General features: G+C 36.6%; 1 protein-coding gene across 3 annotated transcripts in view; it reads left to right on the top strand.

Annotated features, from left to right (window-relative positions):
• The first annotated feature begins 536 nt into the window (after nt 1-536).
• MED13L (mediator complex subunit 13L) overlaps nt 537-23,613 on the top strand; it is a 262,154-nt gene continuing 239,077 nt past the window's right edge. For all 3 annotated transcript variants that reach the window (XR_005084095.2, XM_053669761.1, XM_037156292.2), the window contains exon 1: nt 537-701. Coding sequence is in view for 2 of the 3 variants with exons in the window: in XM_053669761.1 (XP_053525736.1) it covers nt 630-701 (72 nt within the window). In the remaining variant the exon portion in view is untranslated. The remainder of the gene's footprint in view (nt 702-23,613) is intronic.

Here is a 23,613-nt window from a genome sequence, read left to right as displayed (position 1 = left end):
GAGGGAGGAGAAGCGAGGCTGACTGGGGAGGAGGGGGGGGTGGGGGAGGAAGAGGAAGGAGGGGACGTCGCTCGGCTGCCGGGGTCGCCCGCTGGCTTCGTCCGCACCCCCCCCTTCGCGAGTTCGCGCTCCGCGGCGGCGGCGGCTCCGAGGCGGCGGCGGCTCCGGGGCTCGCCTCCCTTCACGCGCCGGCGGGGGCCGAGGGGGAGTCGGTGGCTGGAGATAAACAAGGCGGCGGCGGCGGCTGAGGAACAGGGAAGGCGGAGGCGGCGGCCGGCCCGCAGCGCCAACCCGGGAGGCAGCGGCGGCCCCGAGAGGCGGGGAGGGCGCCGGGCCGCGCGGACAGCGCCCCCCGCTGCCTCCGGAGCCGCGAGAGCCGCCGCCGCCGCCCGAGCAGGAAGGAGCCCGGCGGCCGCCGCGGACCCCCCCGCCGGCCCGGGCCCGCCGCCCCCGGCGCGGCGTCGCCGCGGCGCCTCCCGCTCGTTCGCCGGCCCTCGCGCCCTCCCCGGGCGGCGGCGGCGGCCCGGCCGCCCCGCGCTCCCCGGCGAGGCGCCGCCACCCGGCCCGGCCTCGCCTCGGACGCCTCGCTCCGACATGCCCCGCTCTGGCGGCCGGGCTCGCGGAGGATCATGACTGCGGCAGCGAACTGGGTGGCGAACGGGGCGAGCCTGGAGGATTGTCACTCCAACCTCTTCTCGCTGGTGAGTAGCGGGGCCGCGGGGAGGGGGGCCGTACGGAGGGGGGGGGTCCTCGACCTCCGCCGCCGACCAACTTTCTCCTCCGCCGCCCGGACTTCGCCCCTCCCTCGCCTCTCCCCGCCGTTCGCCTCTTGCCGATTCTCCCCCTTTTGGATCGTCTCTCCCTCGCCTTGGATTTCATCCAGTGTTTATTTGGCTCTTTAAAAATCGTTTGTGAGCGCGGCGCTCGGCGTGGAATTTGCATGTGGAAGTCTCAGCGCTGCTGATTCTGGGTCGCACTTCGAACGCCCACCCTCGGTTGCGATCACACCCCCCTTCCCCCTCCCCCTTTCCCCCCCTAAATGTGAAAGTCTTTGCCTTGTGCTGCCCGCGCCTGCGATAAGCAGCCTTCTCCCCCCCCCCCCCTTGTCGGATCGGCTGCCTGCCCGCCCGCCTTTTGAAATTTTTAAAAAATTCCATAATGACACCTGCAATTTCGCCCGAAAACAGTTGATTGAATGCGATTGTGTCAGTAAAGGACTCTTGCACCCGAAGCTCCCGTGATTGTAAACATCGACAGCCGCCTGCCTCTCGGGGCTTACTACGCTGGAGAGCCGTAAAGCCATTGCACGGAGCCGACGGAAGGTGGAGAAAGCTTTTCTTCTTTCTCTCCTCCTCTGTCTTTTAAAAACTGTTTTCTCTATCCTAACAACGAATCCACACACACACAAAAAAGCAACAAGCTGGGCGGTTTGATAACATCGCTTTTATCTGCCTTCGCCTCTCTCGAGCTCTCTCTCTCTGATAATTGACAACTTTTCCTTCGGATTTGAATCGCCTGCCTTAATCTTGAAGCAGTTAGGGTGTCAATTGTTCTCCTGGAAGCCTGGCACCCGACGACCGCGTCTAGATTCACCGAAATTAAAAATGTATAGGGCTCCAGCAACTCTTCCCTGGCGGTGGCAGTGACATTTGGTGGTAAATGCCATCTTTGCTTTTTATTGGGTCGTATTACCGAGCTCTGAAAACATTCACGTTGTTAAACCTGGCGTTTAGGCTAATAATTGCAGTGCATGGTCTTTAAATATGTGCTTTGTGCATGAGTTACTGTATGTATAGCTATGTGCCCGGGAGACCACGAATTTGTTTAAATATTGAGCAAAGATTTGTAAACAGATGTAAGGCAATTATGTTTCAAGCGTAGAATATAATTGGAAAATTGGCTGAACGGTTTGTTTAATTTAGCCTAAAAAAAAAAAAACTTATTTCAAGTTGTGTACCCTTTCGCGGGGGGGGGGCGACTGCCTTTTGGACAGCATGCGTTTTGAAAATTGTTTTTGTAACCTTTGCTGTAGATAGAAACATTTTCTCTTAATCCTTGTTTACCCTGGATAAATAATTTAGTGTTCAAATTGTAATTAGTTACATTTAATTATGGGTAGCATAGATGCTTTTTTTCCTTTGAGACTAATGGAGAAACATACATTCCTGCCAACTTTTCAGATGTGTTATTTTATTAAATGTTTCATTATGCAGACAAAAAAAATCAAAACATGGGGTTTTTATCTCCCAAGACAGAGTGGCACAGTGCCCTTGTTTTCAGTGTCGTGAGACAGGTCAGTTCTTTTCCCAACATTTTTATTAAATTTTATCTTAAAATTCAGTTGTAAGTTGTGATTCTTCTAAGTGCTGTGATGATTTTCCCTTGATCTTTTGATACATGGGAATAAAACCCATTTTCCCTTCTCTTTTCTCCCCCAGTCTATAGTTTAGTATCAGACAGGTTTAGGGACTTTTGTAGATTAGCAAATATATTGATTAAGTGGTATTTAAAATGGTTTTTGTTTGGCGGCTGGTGACCACATTGACACTTTAATAGGTAATTAAAATAACCAAGTAGACCAATATTAGTGAGGAGAGATCCTCCAAATTACCATATATCACGCTGACTGGTAATGGCTTGTGTGTAGGTAACTGATTTGTATATATACATATACACATACACACAGACACAGTAGGTTTTGTAGACTGATGAAAGTGTATGTGTTGCCAGTCTTTAGATGTATAATTTCTTTCATCTTTTTCTTTTTTTAATGTTTAAGTGAGGGTGATAATATTATAGAGATAAGAGGATCGAGACTGTTTTGGAGAAACAGTTTTGTAGGAGAGGAATTCTGTGCTTTTTGACCAACTAAAGGTTTGTGTTTTGGGTGTTCCTCTCCTGAATCTCTTTAAACCAGGAACTGATTTTTACATATACTTAAAAAAACCCCACAGTTATTCTTTAGGTTGCAGCTTGGAAATGCAGAACTGCAGACATGCATTGGGAGAATTATTTTTTAAGGACTACAATATCTACATTTTTTTGTATATAGAGTGACTAGGTGCTAATTTAAAAAAATTACTAGTCTGTTAAAAAGCTATTGATAAGTATAAATTTTACCCATTCCAGATTGAGTTGTTTTCTTGAAAATCACAGTAGCCACCTAGACTATTAAAATTGTGTTGCCAAAAGTACATTGTATAGAATAGTTAATTCTAAAGGAGATAAAATCATCACCTGTTCAAAATAAGGCATGGATTGTCAGAACTCTGTGTACTTATTAATAGTATATATTTTTCATTTTGGCCTGTAGATTTTTTTAACAAAGTATTGTTCATACAGAATTTAACTAGATACTCATGTTAACAGAGATTAAAGTTCTGTGCCACATTAATCACCCGCCCACTTTCTGTTACCTTGAGGTGTTCATTGTGGTTTAGCAAAAGTTGATTTTGCAGTCAGGTGCCTTAAGATTTTTGTTAGTCCTTTACTTAATTTGCTTTCTGATTTTCTACTGCATTAGTTTCTATGGCATCAAATTTCCCAAATTTTCTGTGAACTCCTACCTCCTTTCTTAGTGTGAAAATGCCATTGTGTGTATGTGATGTGGGTCCTTGTATGTGTTTTTTATTCTTACTGTTGTGAGATTTGTAGTTGTTGCATTAAATGTATGCATAGCTGTGTCTTTGTGACTCAAAACTGTTTTCTCATGCTGTCCATCACATTTCTGGGAGAGTCCTGTTATATAGTCATTCAGTTATAAATCAGTTAAGTGCGTTAAATCTGTCTTTTCTGAAAGTGTAACAGTGCACCTTATGGTATGTCAAGTCACCCTTGTGAGAAGACATGATTCCAGATGCAAGTATATCTTTGTTTTTATCTCTCTATTACGATGATGTGGAGAAAGCAATTTTGTTTCCTTTACCTAGATTTAAGTATATACTCTTGGACATAATGCAATCTGATTTTTAGGTACATATATTCCATATTTGTGTTGTTTTATTTGCTTAGAATCTCCCTATGGGGTAATTGGGTGATGATATCAAATCCTTCCTCCTTGAATTGAAACACACACAACACATTAGTACTTCATTCCTATTAAGGACCATTAATTCTGTATTTTAAGCTGTTATTGACCTGGTTCCCTTTTTTCTTAAGAGCTTTATTTTTTACAGAAAGGGAATACAGTTGTAAATGTGGAAACTTGAGAAATCTAGTCTTTTTAGGACTCCCAACTGACAATGAGGAAGAGGGAATGATTTCTCTAATCTTCTGAGGTGTCAAAATATATATACAGGGTATTTTTTAATACCAACTTCCAATTTTAGTATTTACGTTTAAAGCATCTTTTTCCCCCCATGCTGGTTCATTTTCTTTAATGAAAATGTTTATAATTTGCTAATGTGTTTTCTCTTTAGCCTTTTGTTGTTAGTAGCACATGGTGTTACAGTATTTATGTATTTTTAATAGCAATAATTGCCACCCAATAATAGTTGCCATATTAAACTCCAATTGCTAGTAAATATTTTAAAGTAAGTAATAGACAGTAGTTTAAGGCACAGTGTAGCAGTTTACTGGACCATTTTAAAGAGCCATTTATACATGTGATTTCATAATTTAAAATTTATGTATGTATTTATTGATTTGAGAGAGAGAGAGGAGGGGGGCAGAGAGATGCATCAGTTTGTTGTTCCAATATTTATGCATTCATTGGCTGCTGCTTGTACGTGCCCTGTCCAGAGATGGCACCCGAAACTTTGCTGTATCCCTGGATGATGCTCTAACCAATTAAGCTACCCGGCCAGGGCTAGTCCATAATTTAAGAGAAAATAAGTTCCCAAGACTTGTGTGCTACAAAATATGTTGTTGTTACTGCTTGAAGTGCTCATTTGAGAGGAAGTTAGGTTGGGTTTGTTCTTTGTGAGAATAAAGGTAGGGGGATGCCTTTAGGACAGACAATAAGGGGTTTATTTGAATTTGTGCCAGGTGCTTAGATAGGCTTAACACTTTCTTGTAATGATTTGGTCATTTTTTTCATGATTGCATTAGGTACTTATTAGGGGGAAAAGTCTCTTAGGGCATTTCTTTGAGTAACATTAAGGTATAGTATGGACTATATTAATTATGGAAAAACTGATTCATCTTTTTTGTTCACTGGCTAATTTAGCCTAGTTAATTGTGAATTAATTGTATTCATCAGACATTTCCAGAGATCTCTACTCTTGAGATTAATAAAAAAGATACTCTCACCAGGTTGTACTATATGCTATAAATTACGATAACAATTTATAAAAGATGAATACATTCTGTACTTCTATTTGTCAAGTTATTTAAAATTAAGATGAAGCTCTGTGTGAAGAGTAATAAGATTGTTTACTTGGATTTTTGTGTCTGAATAGTTAGTTCAGCCGTCTCTCCAAGTTTGATTTAAAGAGAGATGAGATATTTTTCTCAAATGACTTATTTTTTATAGAAGAAAATAGCAATGCTTCCCTCATTTACTCTAGTGGAAGATAATGGTTTTTTTTTTTTTTCTGAACGTGGGTGATGCATTTATTTCACAGAAGCTAGCCATTGAGGGAGATGAGACAAAGTTTATAAGAAATAGTAATATAGTTGAGTATTCGGTATTATTATTACTGGACTGTGCATTGTAGCCATTTGTTAGAAATGGAGAAAAAGGGTTTCTGTAACATTGCTGTGTCATTAGTTTAAAATGGATTCTGTGCCAATCTACTTTCCAAACTACATGTGTTGTATAGTGTTGGCTTCCAGAAGTTCGATTTTGTCATTTTATAAACATTCATATTTCAAGAAATTACACTTGATACGTTGCAAAGTGAGGTAATTAGGTAGTCTCAAAATGTGCTTTGGGGAGTAATTTAAAAAAGAACTCACACACATGCACATTTGTTTCATAGGAATTGCTTAGAGTTTTGGAATTAATGAATCAGTATTTGTAATATGTTCTTGGAATTTAGCACTTTTTTCACTCTCTTGAATCATTTAACTTCTTTCTGATTCTGTTCAGGTAATTTCCTTTTATAGTATAAGCTTTCATTGTTTATTCGAAAGATTTGAAGGTGTTAGCTTTGTTCTATTGCAGGAATTCACTTCATTACATAGGGGAGATGATTTTCCATTAGTCTTGGTAAATATTAACATACACTAGGAATTGTCAATTCAGATTCATTTGCATGAATGAAATATGTATGCTTGCTCAGTTTTGTTTAGTATAAAGTCACTTATGTACATCAGCATTGTTTTCTATATTAATATAAAAATAGTTTTAAATTCTATAAAAATGGTGAGATTGGCGTTTATTTGTTTCAGAGACAGTTCTCGTACTCTACTACATTGTTTTGTTACTTGATTTTTAAGTCATCTGTAGTATGGAATACATTCTGTCCTCAAGAACTGGCTGTAGGAGTCTTCTTTTACAGGAGCTCCTGTTCCACCTGCATTTATACCAGCATGTTGTCGTTATTTTTGTTGGAGTAGAGTTGTTTTCCTTTTTTAAGCTAATAAAATATCTTTTAGAGTACATTTAGATTTCAGTCTGTAAAAAGAAAGATGACTTTTTTTTCCTTTCCTGAAGAGATTTAGGAGAATCAATTGTGTCCAAGGGAAAGTGTGTTGGCATTTGTGTTTCCATACTCTAGTTTATTATGTGTATTTCTGAATGTTTATTTTCTCATTCTAGATGAATTGTGGTAGCAGCTTATTAAAACAGTATTTCTACTACTGCAAAACAGCACAGAGCCCTGGTTGACAGCTCTTCTAGCACAGCAAAATTCCATTACTGTTAAAGGAACCTCCTGAGTTGATTATATTAAAACTTCATTTGTATCTTTATTTTGCATAGTTTAAATTTGTAATCTTAACTTAAAATATGAAAAGGGGAAGATAAAGAAAATTAGGTAAATTTGCAGGTAAATGTTAATTGTCTTAATTTGTACTAAATCATTGAGTTAACTGCATACATTAAAACATTTGATTTTAAAAGTAAATTTGAGGTAATGATTTGTTTCCCATAAAATATAATTAATTGTGAACAGAAATTTTATAATAATATTCAGGGAAAATTTCAAAGACTAAACATCCAAAAGGGTGTCAAATTTTATGAAATCTGCCGTGATTCTCCCCCCCCCTAAAGAACATTGGTGAATTTCTAAGGAAGTTCTTTTTGCATAAGACATGTGAAGCTTCCTCACATAGTTCCACATTATTTCATTAACTAGTAAAGATGATTAAATCTATCTAGGCTTGCTTTGAGAGCTAATAAGCAAGGTATTCAAAAGAGTATAATTGGTGTGTAAAAACATTTTGTGTTGGCAATTTTCATGATTGAATTTTAATGTCCTAAAGAGAAATAAGGAAAACATACATGTTGTGCATGCCTGGCACAGTCTTGCTCATTTTTTAAGTAGGTCATATGTCACCTCCCCTGTGAAGCTTTCCTTGACTCCCACAGGTAAAACTAGTCACTCTTGCTCCTTATGTGTACCTTCTGTGTGCCTCTGGTAAGCAGATGACACTGTCTAAATCATCTGTGCATTCTTTTCATAGTTAGGTGCTCATTAACTATTTGTTAAATGAGTTAATTGTTGGACAAGTATTCTTTGCTCTGTGTTACTCCCAAAGGAAGTTCTCATTGCCCATTTAGGTCCCGCTCATAATTTTTTAAAAATTTATTTAGATATTTAACTTTCCTGAATATATATTATCTAGGATTTATGTACTGTGGCTTGGCAATATTTTAGATCAGTTCTAGAAATTTTTTATTGAAGAGAATCCAACTGATTAAGAGATGTGTGCCTATCACACCTCAAAGGAATAGGAATTCATTAGTATTTGTTAGGCAACCTATAGATTTTTGGAGCCCATTGGAAATTTTATTTGGGGCCTGATGTAGAATTCCTTCATTTCCATTCTTTAAGCTATGTAGGAGGGTTTTTGTTCAGTCTTCAGTTCTAAGGTTACTTTCCATTAGCTCACTAATATGGGCAGTGAACTGGTAATAAGGAAAGTTGAATGATGTTCGATTTTTTAAAAAATGTCTGAATACCTTTTCTGTTTAATTGTCTTACACACTTAGTTTATTTAACTGCCAGTTTCATAGTTGACAGTTGACTACGTAGTTGACGTACACTTTAATGTCAAGATTCAGGTTGAAAGGGTTTTTTACAAAGCTTGTGAGTTGAAATGTCATCATTGGATGGTACTTGATTTTTTTAGTAGTGACTATTCAGATTAGGTTGGTTGCATACTTTTTTTTTTTTTTTTTGCTTCAGTTTCTCTTTCTGTACACTTGATGGAAATATGGGGCATAGGAAATGTGAAAAAACACTTTCAGTACCTTCTAAGGAAAGCACTTTGGATGACTAGATAATGTTCTTTAATAGGAACAGACTTCTAGCAAATTACAATTAAAGCTGTATAGTAGCCCTAGGCAGTTAATCAGGAAGTTGGAGTGGCAAAATTACTTGTGTGAATTATGGCAGTTAGGTTGTATTTGTTCTTTTTTGGGGATGAGCAGAAGATTATATTTTCCTTGTGTCTGTCCTTATAAATGAGCTTTTGAGACAAAAAACTTGAATATCATCTTTAGATGTTACAACTTTTCATTTGTGTATGATTCATAGTTGCATGGTATCTTTAATATACTGGATGATTTTGCTGTACTAACTCTGAGCTATGACTGGCTGAGACTAGAAATTGAACTGTCTCTTATTTGGTAGTTTAAGCTATTAATTCCTTGGCAGCTCTGGAGTGCTCTTTGAACTTTAAATAGCAGTTCTATTAACATTTTGAGATTCGTCTCAGGGAATGTCAGAAATAGTACTTAATAAATATCTTTTTCTTCTTAAAGACTAAATCATTTTTTTAGTTTGACATACATGTCACAACCCTTACTCTGTTTTGAACAAAGTATGTATCCTCAACTACTAATTTCTATTTTCCATTTAGTAATGTCACAACATTTAAAAATATCATTTAGATCTTGTTGAAGGAAGGAAAGCTACCCCCCACCCCCACAAATCTGTAGTTTTTCTATTAGCCATGCTGAATGTGAATATTGTCCTAAGTTTTTATCAAGAGATGTAGAATTTTACATGGAGGTGGTTTCCAGCATTATAAAATATTAGAAAAAGTTAATTTGTAAGTTTATTTTCACTTAACCTACTCTTCTACTGCTACAAATGATGGTTAATCTATTTACATTGTATTGTACTTGGATATTGGGTTGGCCAAATGGCTCTGGTAGTGCTTAGTTGTCTAAGTTCATTTGAAACAATTCCATTAGATTGTATTGTGACAGCTGTCCTATCAGCTTGCGTTTTAAAAATACTTACCAACATTGGTGAATTTTTGTGCAGCCATTTTAGTATTGAAGATGGGAGAAAATATGCAACATTTTGGTGTATTATGCTTTATTATTTCAAGAAAGGTAAAAATGCAACTGAAACTAAAAGAAAAAAGAATTGTGCAGTGTATGGAGAAGGTGCTGTGACTGATGGAACGTGTCAAAAAAGTAGTTTTCAGTGTTCCTTGGTACTGTTGACATCTTTCCTGTGGGCTGTCTTATGCATTGGAAGATGTTTAGCAGCACCACTGGCCTCTACTCATTAGAAACCAGTAGCTGGAGATAGCCTACATACTCAGAATATCCAAAGCAATAAAGTTACTGGTGAAAATGAAAAATGTGTCTTTTATTTTATGGAAAAGATGTAATGGACTTTTTGGCCAACCCAATAGTTGTGTTAGAGAACTCAGATTCTATTTATGGAGCATTTTTATGGGATGGAACTTACATTTATTGTTCCTGTGTAGAATGGCAGGAGCACCTTTCCTCTGCCTGCAGTGCTGGCAGTCAGAGCAGGCACTCCTGAAACCTTTCTTGGCTCCAGGCATTGGGAGTAGAGATAGCCCAGGCTCTCTGCCCTCTTCTAGGCCTTGGGGAGGATTGCTAATCTGAAGGAGATGCTCCGAAGAGTGTTGAGAGGTGAGGATGGCCCGCCTGTGAGAAGTACAGCAGTTTCGAAGTAAGGATCCAGGCAGGTTTTCCTTTACTTTCCTGTAGGTATCTACCACTGCTTCCTCTTTGCCGATGCTTGTATTAAAAAGTTGAGAGTTGTGGCAGGTCGGTGATGTCATCAGGAAAAGATTTTGTAATTCTTTGCCTTTTTAGCTTTTTCCTTACCTTTGCTTTTTCACTCAACACTGGAGACAAGCTTTCTGCCTTCTATTTTGTATGGTAGATGAGGACTTCTGAGCTCCAGTGAAGTTAACCAATAAACTAGTATTTAGAAATTGTTTTGAATGTTACGGTTGAGAAATATAGGATATATAATTCATTTTTGAATAATGTACATACATCAGAAATGGTTAAAATCTGGCTTTAGGCTTACAGAAGGGCTAAGGGTCTTATATATACTATTTAATTTCTAAGATGCTATGCTGTATGTGCAGAGAGAGGGCAACATGGACAGGTAGTAAGGTTATAGTGCCTCATAACCGGAAAAACTCAGAAGGGGAGTTTAAACTTCGTCTTGAAGAAGTGGATGGGTGTGGCTTGCTAGAGAGGAGTGGAAAGGACATTACTTGGAAGCTCAGTTGACAACTCGGAGTATGCCCTTGAGAATATTTACTGAAGCGGTATGAAGAAGAGCACTTCTAATTTATGGTCTTGGTTTACTTTAAAAAAAAAATAGTACAAAACCCTGTTGAAATCTAGTTTTTGTTAGGTGGACAGTTTGAAGTGGGACAGGCCAATTTAGATTAAGAAATGATGTTAAAATCATTACTTTTCTAAAATAATTCAGTTCTGAACTTAAAAAAAACAGTGCTATATTACCCAAAATGCTAATGACTAAAGTGACAAATATTTCAGAAACTGGACAGACGTGAATCTTAAATGAGCAGATGGAATATGAAACTGAACGCGGGAGATAATCCAAGATGATATAGAAACTATTATGAGAAATGAATTTAGGAAAAAGAAGTGTGTTAAATGCTATTATATTTAATAGTGTGTTTTAAAAGCCTTTTTAGGATTGCTCTCTTATACAGACAAATTAGAATTGTTGAACTATGTAACCTATCATTCTTTAAATTTTATGCATTTAAAATAAATTTTTGTGTAGGATTACTTCCCATGAAGCCTAGACATTTAAGTCATAAAATGTATATGTTATATGTACTTTCAGATGGGTAATATAATTTTGCTTTCTGACATAAAAATAAAGACAATAATCATGATTTTCAAAGGCAGTTGTGGCGGATATTGAGTGGGAGAGGTTAATGAATGAAAGATGAGGAGTTTGGTGTTTGGATGTCTTGGTACTTAGTTGAAATCATTACATTTGACTGTTGAGGGTAGACTCCAGATAGTAGTGGGTTGTGGAATGCACGAATGGTACACTTTTCAATTGAAGAAGGTTGATTTTGAAGCAAGATGGGACATGGGAGTGGGGAAGGTAAGATACAGAAAGGTAGGTTGAAGGAAATATTTTAGCAGGCGGAAAGCCTCATTTGTGTTTGTAGGCTTATGAATAACAATAGTGTAGAGACAGGAAGAAAGAAGATAAAAGAAAAATTGAAAGTTGATTAAATAGGTCTGGCTGGAGATGGTATCAAGAATCAAGGTGACAGGAATGGTAGTGAAAAAGAGTAAAATAAAATAACCTTTTAGAAATCAAAGATGTGAGGATACAAGAAAAGAATTAAGTGCAACGGAAGTGGGGACAGTCTCAGTTGGAGCTTGAGTGCCTTTTAAATTCAAAGATTAAAGATACTGCTTTTGAGACTAAATAAACATTAAAAAATTTTTAGCTAAAATTTTTACATTTTACTTGATATACTGTTGTAATCAACCATCTTTATTTTTATTTTCCTTTAATGGTCATTTTAACTAGGTCAAATGTTACGCACTTTACAGTTACAAAATGATTTAAAGCTAATCACACCAGAACTGATACACATCTGCCCAAATGAGAAGTATTTTTCAAAGTAAGCCCCCTTGAAATGAATCAGATACCAAGGCCATTGTTCATAATATTTTTTTGTCCTTTGGAATTGCTTTTAGACAGTTTAGTTAACCACCCCAGAAAAATCTTACTTTAAGGGATGCTTCTTTGGTCGGTGTCATGTCTTCTGTCTTTGTAAATTTACTATCTTAGTTACATTTTTTGCTCTAAGTTGTTGCCTAAGTCAGCAATTCAGTACTTCCTTATGGGGGTCTTACTGATGATGAGCAAAAATCCTGGGAAGAACCCAACTTTTGGACATAGTGGCATATATGCATTATAGATGTGTGCCAAGAATTTCTGCCTACTCAAATTGCTGCCTCCCAGGTTCTGGTTATAGTCCTTCAGTGTACTGGGTTTTCATACAGTTTCAGTGGAGGTGACTTCAGTGCCCCATTGATTGGTAAGACTAGATATTGGGCCAAACTAAATGGGGGAAGTAAAATTGTAAGTTGTACCCTATGTCTTTCTAGCAAATGTCATATAACCCAATGTCCATTTTTGGTTGGACTGAAGTTGTCATTAAGAAAATCCTTGGGCCCCGGCTGGTTGTGGCTCAGTTGGTTGGAGAGTTGTCCTGTAAACTGAAAAGTCACAGATTCAATTTCTAGACAGGGCACATGCCTAGTTTATGGGTTCAGTCCAGGTCGAGGCACACATGCATGCATACACAGGAGAAACAAGCAGATCCATGTTTCTCTCTCCCTCTCTCTTTCTTTCCCTCTCTGTAAAGTCAGTAAGCATGTCCTCGGGTGAGGATACAAAGAAAAAAAAAAAGAAGGTAATAAAAATAAAAGCCTTGGGATAAAGAAAAGAGTGCTGTTGAGAAAACTTTAAGGTTTTACAAAAAGTTTGGTCTGTGAGACCACAGTTCTTACCTTTGCCCACTTAGTGTGGCTTTTTACTCATTTGAGACTGCCTACTAAGTCATCTAGTATCTATCCCATTCATGACCTTTCAGTAACTTCTTACACAGTTGAAGATTAGGGCAATAGCACTGATATAGTTAGGGTCTTACTGTATTGTGATCTGCCATAATACTCAGTGTTAGGGGAGGTGCATAGGATGTTTTACCTATAGCAAATAGCTGTTTAGGTTACGAGTTGCAGTGGCAAATATTATTTTCTATTTTTGAATTTAAGAATATGAGATTTTTCTCAGCTTTGTTTTTGTATCCTTTAGATTATATGTATGATTTTATATATTTTTTCTTTTTTTAAGTACTGCATTGAAAAAAGGGAGTTGAAATTTGATCAAAAGTATGGTGATACAATTCTAGACCTATATATATTTTAGGAAAATTTACTCATATGGTGATTATTCTAAATAAATAACAATAGGCACTTTTTAATTTTATAGATTTATATAAGCAATTTAGCATTTAGAGTTTATACCAGAGCATAAGTCTACATTTTTAGCTACTAAGAACCATACATATTTATCTCCTGAAATACAAGTTCTTAACTGGAGTTTAACTTATTAAAAATACTTTTCAGAGAATATTGGTTTGCATACAAAGTGTAATCATCTGGGTAGATTGACTTAAGTGTCGTGATCCCAAATAGATTAAATTCATTAGTTGTCTATAAATTACTTGAGAGAGAGATCTGTGAAAATGGTATTTTGTTGCTGTTTGGTGATATGTGGTGAAACGAGCTTTGTAACCCAGACAGATGGTGCTATTCTTGAGTCTGTCAGCAAGATCCTGTAACATTTAATTAAACAGTAGAATGATTCTCATGAGGACGCATACTTTGATATGTGTATGCTACTAAACTGGCTTCTTTAGTAAAATTTACAAATTTGATTTGAAAAAGAAGTGTTTAGTTGTTCTTAGGAAACTTTTCTAATGGTTCTGTTAAGATGAGTAGCTTGTTTTGGTAGTTTATATGATAAAACTCAAGGAATAGTCTCAGTGGAAAATGAATGGGACTCACCTAGGTAGGCACTTATGTTCTAAAGTAACTTTGATTTTGTTGCATTTTCTCATATGGTAGGTGTGATGCACTGCTAAGAACTCAAGAACTCTTTCCAAAAAACTGACAAATTTGGTGATACATATTAACTAATACTTATTTTAGAAAACAACTACTGATTTTAGATTCTTTGTGATCCACCTTACATTTTAATATTGGAATTGAAAATAGAAATATTTTGAACAGCTCAATCCAGCTGTTCAAGTAATGGATTGAACATCTCAGTCCATTATGTTGATAGAACTTTGTTTAGCTATTTTGTAAAAGTTTGAGTTTGGTGGTAATATTATATGGTTGGGAGAATAAATTTGTCAATTACATAAGTACTTATATAAATAATACATTAACGAGCCATACCACAATATTTCTAGATATCCTGGAAAATAATTAAAAAATATTTAGTTACCTTTTATCTAATGCCTAGTCTCTAATAGATGGGAAACATCTGAAAGGTAATGTTTGATGCTAAATTGGATGATATGAGGGAGCTGAAAGTTTATTCTGTATGCACAGGGGAGTGCCTGAAGTTGAGAATACTGACATGATCAGATTCATGATTCAGAGAGAAAATTCACATGGGCTCTGTGGAGTGTGGATTGTATTTGCAGAGAAATCAAAGGTGGACAGAAGGCTCTTGGAGTAATCTGGACATGAAAAATTGTCCAGGGCCAGTAGGAATGGAGAGAAGGGAATAGATTCAGGTAATGTTTGGGGGCTAGAATTAACAGGACTTGGGGACCAATTTCTATATATCATAGGAAATGTCAAATGCCAAGCAGATGTTCTTGGTTCTATGGCACTTGCATTCTTGTATATGAAAACAAGGAGGACAGTTGACAACACACATGAACTGTAGTTGTGAGCAGATTTAGACTTTGGTCACAGGTGTGTATATAAAAGTATTCATTGAGCTCTGGCTGGTGTGGCTCAGTGGATTGAGTGCCGGCCTGCAAGCCAAAGGGTCGTCGCCTGTTTGATTCCCAATCGGGGCACATGCCTGGGTCGCCGGCCAGCTCCCCAGTGAGGGGCAAGCACACATTGATGTTTCTTTCCCTGACTTTCTCCCTCCCTTCCCCTCTCTAAAAAATAAATAAATAAAGTATTTAAGAAAACATTCACTGAGCCTGGGTTCTTGCTGTTAAATTAAGCCGTACAAAAGTCAGTTTTAATATTAAACATCTACAGGAACTGGGGTGGCATAGAATGGCAGGCGATAGTGAAAAGAAAGTAAAATCAAACATTAGCATTTGCAACTTGCCTATTTTCAGAAGATACTTGAAGCACTGAGAATAAGATTTCTCTTGTGAGTTGAGAGAAGAAAGATGTTGCATTTTCCTGTGTATAATGCACTCCCATGTTTTTGTGCACATTATACAAGGGATTATTATACCCATTATTATATCCGTGGTACATAATCATTATACCCGTGTATAATGCATACCCTTATTTTTCCCTCAACAATTTGGGCAAAAAGTGCACATTATACACTGCAAAATATGGAATGTAAGACGATGGACGAGTGGAGAGAAAAGGTGGGAAAGAAAGACCGTAATACTGGTGGGGTGGATGTAGATGGTGGTATGGGTGGTGGGAATCAGAAAATTTTGGCAGGGGAAGAGCTCATTAAATTTTGATTACTAGAAATGGACATGGAGAAACCCTGATAATGGGGGGTGGGGAAGGTACCCTAAACAAGCAATTGGCTCTTTGCATTAACCTTTGTTACATAGAGCCTGTATATTTTATAGTGGTAGGCTCAGCAGATTAGTTTTTTTCTCTGCAGATCTGCTTTGGGGTGTTTTCAATGATTTTTTTAAAGGTTTAGTTGATACTAATTTCATATTGGTGATATTTTTGGCAGGAGCATAAAATAGACTTTTACCCCTGTTTTTCTACTTACCTTTGTGGAAATTGCCAATTTTTAGGAATTGGCATAGAGTATAGCATAGAAAGGACATTTATAAAGACTACAAACCAGTGCATTTCTTTTGTCCCTGTTCCTCATTCTGATTCTAGATTCCTTTAAATTTTCATTCCTGTCCTTTTATTCTTTGTTCCTTTAGCACTTAGCTTTCAGATTGTACAAGTGTTTTTTATAGGTTTTGAGAGTGTAATTGTTATGCCATGTCACGTATTTCCTCACATATTAGGAAAAGTTTTCCCTTCCTCCCTCCCTCCCTCCCTTCCTTCCTCTCTGCTCATCCCTCCATATCTCTCTTCTTTTCTAGCACATTCCTGGGCTCCCACGTGCTAGAGCCTTCCTTGCCCCTGTCACACTTTTTCTTGGCAGTGGCAATTCTCAGTTAAACACTAAAATGTACATACGCACTTCAGAACCTTTTGATGTAATCTCCTTAGTGTGTGGGGATCCTCCAGTTGTTTGAGTGTGCTTACGGGCACAGCATGCGCTATCTATTGTCAGTCAGCTGTAGTTCATTCAGCCTTCCCATGGGGGTCGATTTTTCACTTGGCTACCCTGAAGGTAGAGAGTTGGCTTTCTTGCAGTTGTTCATTTATCTTTAATTTCTCTCCAAGTGAGGTAGTATTAATAAAGTACAAAATATTTCTAAGAAAACTTCCAAGAAATTAAAAATAGAAAAAATTACCCATAATCCAGCTACTCCACTGGATCAGATTTGCCCCAACTCTTCTATTATTGTTAATGTGCTTGTTTATTATACACAGATGTAATAACAGTAAATGTAGTTCTTTATTAATCTGCACACACTAACATTTTTGTGGTTACAATTTTAAAATTTATTTTAAAAGTCTGATTTTTATTAATTTAATAAAGCATTATATAATTATTTTCAAATTCAAACAATATTCAAGGATGAAGGTTTTCTCTCCCAGGGGAGATGACTATTAGTAGTTTAATCTTTATCATTCTAGGGCATTTCCCCCCTTGCTTTTATGTATATGTTTGCCTATACACATATGCAATTTCAAAATTGTTTTTATTAGATATAGAGTAGATAAAAATAGTATGTATAAACCATAAGGTAGAAAGAGCACAGTTCAACGACTACTCCTGTACCTAATGCCCAGAGTAAGAAAGAGAGTATTTTATCTTTGATAAAGGCAGTGCCTTTCCCTTCCCATTCTCTTTCTTCTCCCTTCAGAGGTAACTGTTATCCAGAATTGTATGTTTTTCATTCCCTATTAAAAAAAACTTTTAATTATGAATGTTTAGTGTATATGTGTGTATGTGTGTGTGTGTAGTTTTGTATGTTTTTGAGCTTTTTATAAATGGAATATATTATATTCTTTTGTAATTTGCTTTTTTAGTTAAATATTAATGCTCCAACAATGTGAAGTTGTAATTCACTCTTACACCACAGTTTATGTCTTCTATTGATGATGAACATATTTGTAGTTTATTTATTTTTATATTTTAAAGATTTTATTTATTTTTAGACAGAGGGGAAGAGAGGAAGAAAGAGAGGGATAGAAACATCAATGTGTGGTTGCCTCTTGCATGCCCTGCACCAGGAACCTGGCCCACAACCCAGGCATGTGTCCTGACTGGGAGTCGAACCGATGACCCTTTGGTTCATAGGCTGGCACTCAATCAACCAAGCCACACCAGCCAGGGCTCATTTTTGTAGTTTAAAAAATTACAGATAGGAGTTTATTCTCCACCCTCTCTGGCAATATGCTTTTTCTGTGAGAAACATTAAGATTCAGTTTTTTTTGTGTGTGTGTAATAGTGCAGTTATACATTAAATTTGATAGTGATAGACATAAGGTCTTTAAAATGTTATGTGAGCTTACATTCCTGTGGACAGTACATAAGTGGGCATTTCTTGTATCCGCCGTAGGAGGGAGGCATTTCAGAACTGGTTTGGTTACTTGGTTAAAATGAAATTATTCATTTTAATTTTTTTCGCTCTGAGCAAAACGTTTTTTCAATATTTTGATTTGTAGTTTCTTTGAACATCTTTTCATACACATGGGCATATATATAATGTCAGTTTCCTTATTTTTCAAAAGTATTTAATTGCTAATAAGTTTTTCTATTTAAAATTTCCAGCTACTCACTAGTAGAAATCTTTACAAGTCAGACTTTTATACATTGTATACGCACTGTCTTATCTCCTATCTTTAGCTTCTTCTAGGAGTGCTTACTGAACTCCTTCACTGCTTGCCATCTATGTGTATATTTTCATTAAGGTCCTGTTCCCATTTTTCAGATAAGAAAACAAGAAATTTAAGTAACTTGTCCAGGTTCACACAGCCAGCAAGTGATGGAACTGAGTCCTTGACTTCAGAGTCTGAATGCTTAACTGTTACTTTGTACTGTATGCTCTTCTTACTTCTAATGTAGGGCTTCTGTGAAGTTCCCCCTAGCCATTCCAAACATTGGTTTCTTTTTTCCTGAGCCTTTTAGAAATTAACAGTGCAGACCATATAATTTAGCACAAGCATAAAGGTAGAAGTCACTGGAGCATATAGATTTGCCTGAGATTAATGGAGTGATAATCTAGGTTACATTTTTTTAAAGCTTCATCAGAGATTAATGGAACAATAATGCAGCCTAAAATTTCTTCCCACAGATAGGCAGATAGATTTTTTTCCTTTAGAATACTTTATTCCAAATTGAGCAATCATTTGGAAATGAAAAGTTGGTGTAGTTCATTTGATCAGTACTGGGGCAAGGTAAAAACCTAACTGTGTAGTTTTGTGGGTTTCTTTTTTTTTCCCCCAGAAATTTATCACCTCACAAAAAAAGTCTTTTCGTTTTAAAAATAAAAAGCCAGTTGCTGAAAATTCATATTTAATATACAAGCAGCTTGGAGGAAGGCATTTCACAACTGGTTTGGTTAGTTCTCAGTCATCAAGAGACCCAGGCTCACTTTTTCTTGTTACTCCATCATCTTTATCACAGGTAGCGGATTGTCCAAGATGGCTGTTCAAACTCTAGTCACCAGGGTGGCATTCTAGATAGGAAGGAGAGGGAAGTGTTGGAAGGCCACACCCTTCCTTTTAAGGAAACTTTCAGGAAATTCCTTGCAGCACATCTGGCCATTCTTAACCTCAGGGAGACTGGGGAAATGTAGTTAAGTAGGCATGTTGTTATTCCTGAGTATGTGTTACTGTGGCAGAAGGAGCCATCATGTTTGGATGAACAACTAACAAGTGTCTGCTATACAGAGCAAATAATACACATTTCTGTTTATAGTCTGTTATTGCAGTTGGGCAAGAAATCATCCTAATGTCACTAATGGACTCATTAAATAGTTCAGTTTCCAGAAATTTCACAAGAACTATCTTTTAGTTAAGGTTAATAAATGTAAGTCATTAACCAGTGCTCTGATATGTTTAGTTATGAAAATAATTAAAAAAAATATTGTGTACTAGCTTTGGCTGGTGTGGCTCAGTGGATTGGATTGAGTGGCAGCCTGCGAACCAAAGGGTTGCTGGTTTGATTCCCAGTCAGGGCACATGTTTGGGTTCCTGGCTAGGCCCTCACTGGGGGGGGGGGGAGACGTGAGAGGCAACTACATATTGATGTTTCTCTCCCTCTTTTCCTCTCTCCCTTCCCTTCTCTCTAAAAATTAAGTAAATAAAATCTTTAAAAAATATTGTGTGCTTTATAAAAGATTCACAGTTCTACCTTAGAGATGCACAAGATGGTACTTTGGCTATATTAAAAATAAATTTTTTCTTTGAGAGATTTTTTATATGGATTCTTTCCTTAATATACAAATTTCTGATTATCTTTATTAAGATATACTCTACAGTAAAATGTACTCATTTTAAGTAAATAAGTACAGTTTCAGGAGTCTTGACAAATGTGTTTATGAAACTGCAGCACCTTAGGTAACCATGCTATTATAAATTCATTTACCTTTTCTGTAATTTTTTATAATTGAAATTAGATAATCTGCAGTCATCTTTCTCTGGCTTCATGTTGTTGTTTAAGTCAGTCATTCCTTTTTATTGCTAAGTAGTATAGTTCCTTGTATCTGTATAATGCAGTTTGCTTATCTATCTATTCATTGATGATTATGAAATTTCATGTACTGTTTTTTGTGCATAGCATATGTTTTTATTTCTGTAAATATAGGCGCACACTTGCTGAATCATACAGGAAATAGAGGTTTCACTTTATAAAGCACTGCTAAACTTTTAAAAAATGGTTGTACCATTTTCTGCCCACCAGCTAAGGTATATGAGTTCTAATTTCTATTCCAAGGTAGCAAAGAGTTTTCTCTTACGAGTTCTTCCAGAAGTTTTATTATAGTAATTACTAGGTTTTGGTCTGTGAGTAAGTGATCCATTTTTTACTGGGTTTGTGTGTGTGTGGTGGGAGATAAGGGTTGAAGTTCTTTCTGCATGTGACTATCTAGTTGTCCCAGCATCATTTGTTGAAAAGTATTGCTTTTCACATTGAATTATCTTGATATCACTGTCAAAAATCAATTGAGTGTATTGATGTATATGTGTCTGCATGCATTTATTTCTTGAGTCTATAATTCTTTTTATTCTACATGGCTCTTATGCTAATGCTGTACCATCATGGTTACTAAAATTTTATAGTAGGTCTTAAGATCAGGGTAAATTCTCCAACTTTCCTTTTTTTCAGAATGGTTTTGGCTCTTATGGATACTTCACATTTCAATATAAGTTTTAGAGTTAATCTGCCAATTTGTTAAAAAATAAACCTGGGGAAATTTGATTGTTTTGTTGAGTCCATAGATCAGATTGGGGAGAACTGACATGTTAACAGTTTTAGGTCTTCCAGTCCATGAAGATAATCTAGCTTCCATTATTTTACCGGTCTTCAGTTTCTCTTAATGTTTTTTGTAGTTTTTGGTGTACAGGTCTGGAACATATGTAATTAAACTTATCTTTAGTAGTTCTTATTTTTCAATGCAGTTATAAGTGGCATTGCTTTTAAATATTTTTCAATTGTTTAGTGCTAGTATGTAGGAATACAGTTAAACTTTGTATATTTATCATACGTACTGCAGCTTTTTAAAACTCAGTTATTAGCTTCGGTAGCTTTTCTGTAAGGCCCTTTAATTTTCATAAGTGCACATGATGTCTGCAAATAAAGTTGGGGTTATAGCTTTCTTTCCAATTGTATGCTCTTTATTTTTTTTTTCTTGGTTCACTGGTTAGGACCTATAGTACAAAGTTCAATACATATGGTAGGAGTATACATTCTTGTTTTGTTCCAGAGTTTTTATTTTTACATCTATAAACAAAAAATTTTAATGTTCTTTAATTCCAGTATGTATAGAATTTATTTTTGTTTAGACAAATGATACATGTGATATTTTAAAAAATTCCTAAATTACCACATGTGTAATTCCCCACAGATATTCCCTCTTCCTTTTGAGTATTTCTTACTTGCCTACAGATTGGATTCTGTCTAGCAACCAAGGCCACATAGTGTAGTCATATGGGCTTTGTTCCAGATTTGGCAAGAAGTATTCAATCTTCTGTCATTAATAGTTGGTGTTAGCTGCAAGTTTTCAAACATCCCCTTAAATCAGGTCGAAGAAGTTCCCTTTAATTTCTAGTTTGCTTTATTTTCACTGTGAAGAGGTGTTGAATTTTGCTAAGTGTTTTTTCTGCATCTGTTGAGATGATCATAGGTTTTGTTTTTTTTAATATGGGTGATTACATTTATGATGGACTTTTGAACTAATTGAGCTAAGCTTTAATTCCTAAGATAAACTCTTTGTGGAGGGTGTGTTATCAATATATGTATTGTTAGATTTGATTTTCTAATATTTTGTTACCAATTTTTATATCTATTTCAAGAAGGACATTTGCATGTAGATTACCAATTTTTTAAAGCAATGTCTTTAGTCTTAGAAGTAGTTTCTTCTCTGAATAAAATTAAAAAAAAAAAAAAAGAAGTAGTTTCTTCTCTGTTTTCTAAAAAGTTTGAGTAGGACTGGTGATATTTATTTTTTAGATGTTTGGTAGGATTTTCCAGTGAAAGCCACCTTGCCTTGGAGAATACATTGTGGCAAGGTTTTAAATTATGAACTCCATTTTTTAATAGATATACAGCTATTCAGATTTCTTAGCCTGTGTGTGTGTGTGTGTGTGTGTATGTTTGGTCATTTAAAGAATTTGTCCATTTAAGTTATAATTATTGGTATAAAGTTATTTATAATAATTGCATTATCTTTGCAGTATCTTTAGGATGTGAAGTAATTTCTTATCATTCACTCCTGATATTGGTAATTTGTCTTCTCTCTCTTTTGATTAACCTAGTGAGAAGTTTGTCAATTTTATTGCTCTTCTAAAATAACCAGCTTTTCATTTTATTGGTTTCTTCGTATTTTTTATATTTCACTTATTGCTTCTGTGTTCTTAATTATTTTGCTCAGTTTTACATTTAGCTTAATTTACACTTTTTTTTTTTAGCTCTTGGAAGAAGAATCTTAGAGCAATGTTTACTTTTCTTACTTTTTAATATAAATACTTAAAGCTACAGATTTCTCCTTGAGAGCACTGCTTTACTTGTGTCCTACACATTTTGGTTGGTATTCTTTTTATAATCCGTCAGTTCAAAATATTTCTTAGTTTCTCCTGTGAGGCTGTGATTTTTTTGTCCTATGTATTATTTAGAAGTATTGTTTAATTTCCAGATTTTGTTTGTGGAGGGTGTTCTCAATATTTTGTTCATTTCAAATTTTATGCTCTTCAAAAATTTCAATTTTTCTTAGTATATTTTATTGATTATGCTATTACAGTTGTCCCAGTATTTCCCCCTTTGTCCCCCTCTGCCTGGTACCCCCCTTCTTTCCAATAATCCATCCCCCTCTTAGTTCATGTGCATGGGTCATGCATATAACTTCTTTGGCTTCTCCATTTTCTGTACTATTCTTAACATGCCCGTGTCTCTTTTGTATCTACCAATTATGCTTCTTAATTCCAGTACTTCCGTTTCCCCCTCCCCATTGACACTCTCCAAAATAACAAATGAACTCCATGTCTGTGATTCTGTTCCTGTTTTGGTTGTTTGTTTAGTTTTTGTTTTTCAGACTCAGTTGTTGATAGTTGTGTTTGTTGTCGTTGTAATGTTCATAGTTTCTTAAAAAACATTTTATTTATTTATTTTTAGACAGAGGAAAAGGGAGGGAGAAAGAGAGGGAGAGAAACATGAATGTGTGGTTGCCTCTTACTTGTGGCCCACACTGGGGAAACTGGCATGCAACTCAGGCATGTGCCCTCACTGGGGTCAAACCAGCAATTCTTTGGTTCTCAGACTGGTGCTCAGTCCACTGAGCCAAACCAGCCAGGGCTAATGTTCATAGTTTTAATCTTCTTTTTCTTAAGTCCCCTTAACATTTCATGTAACAATGGCTTGGTGATGATGAGCTCCTTTACCTTGTCTGGGAAGCACTTTATCTGCTCTTCCATTCTAAATGATAGCTTTGCTGGATAGAGTAATTAGGTTGGAGGTTCTTGTTTTTCATCACTTTGAATACTTCACGCTAGTCCCTTCTAGCCTGCAAAGTTTCTTTTGAGAAATCAACTTATAGTTTTGTGGGAACTCCTTTGTAGGTAAGTCTCTGCTTTTCTCTTGATGCTTTTTAAAGATTCTCTTCATCTCTAACCTTTGGCATTTTAGTTATGAT

Source organism: Artibeus jamaicensis, unplaced genomic scaffold (genome assembly GCF_021234435.1).
Source record: "Artibeus jamaicensis isolate MK-2021 breed Jamaican fruit bat unplaced genomic scaffold, CSHL_Jam_final contig_525, whole genome shotgun sequence".
In the NCBI taxonomy this organism is placed as follows: domain Eukaryota; kingdom Metazoa; phylum Chordata; class Mammalia; order Chiroptera; family Phyllostomidae; genus Artibeus; species Artibeus jamaicensis.
The sequence above is the reverse complement of the archived record's forward strand: the minus strand, read 5'-3'. Positions and strand labels throughout refer to the sequence as shown.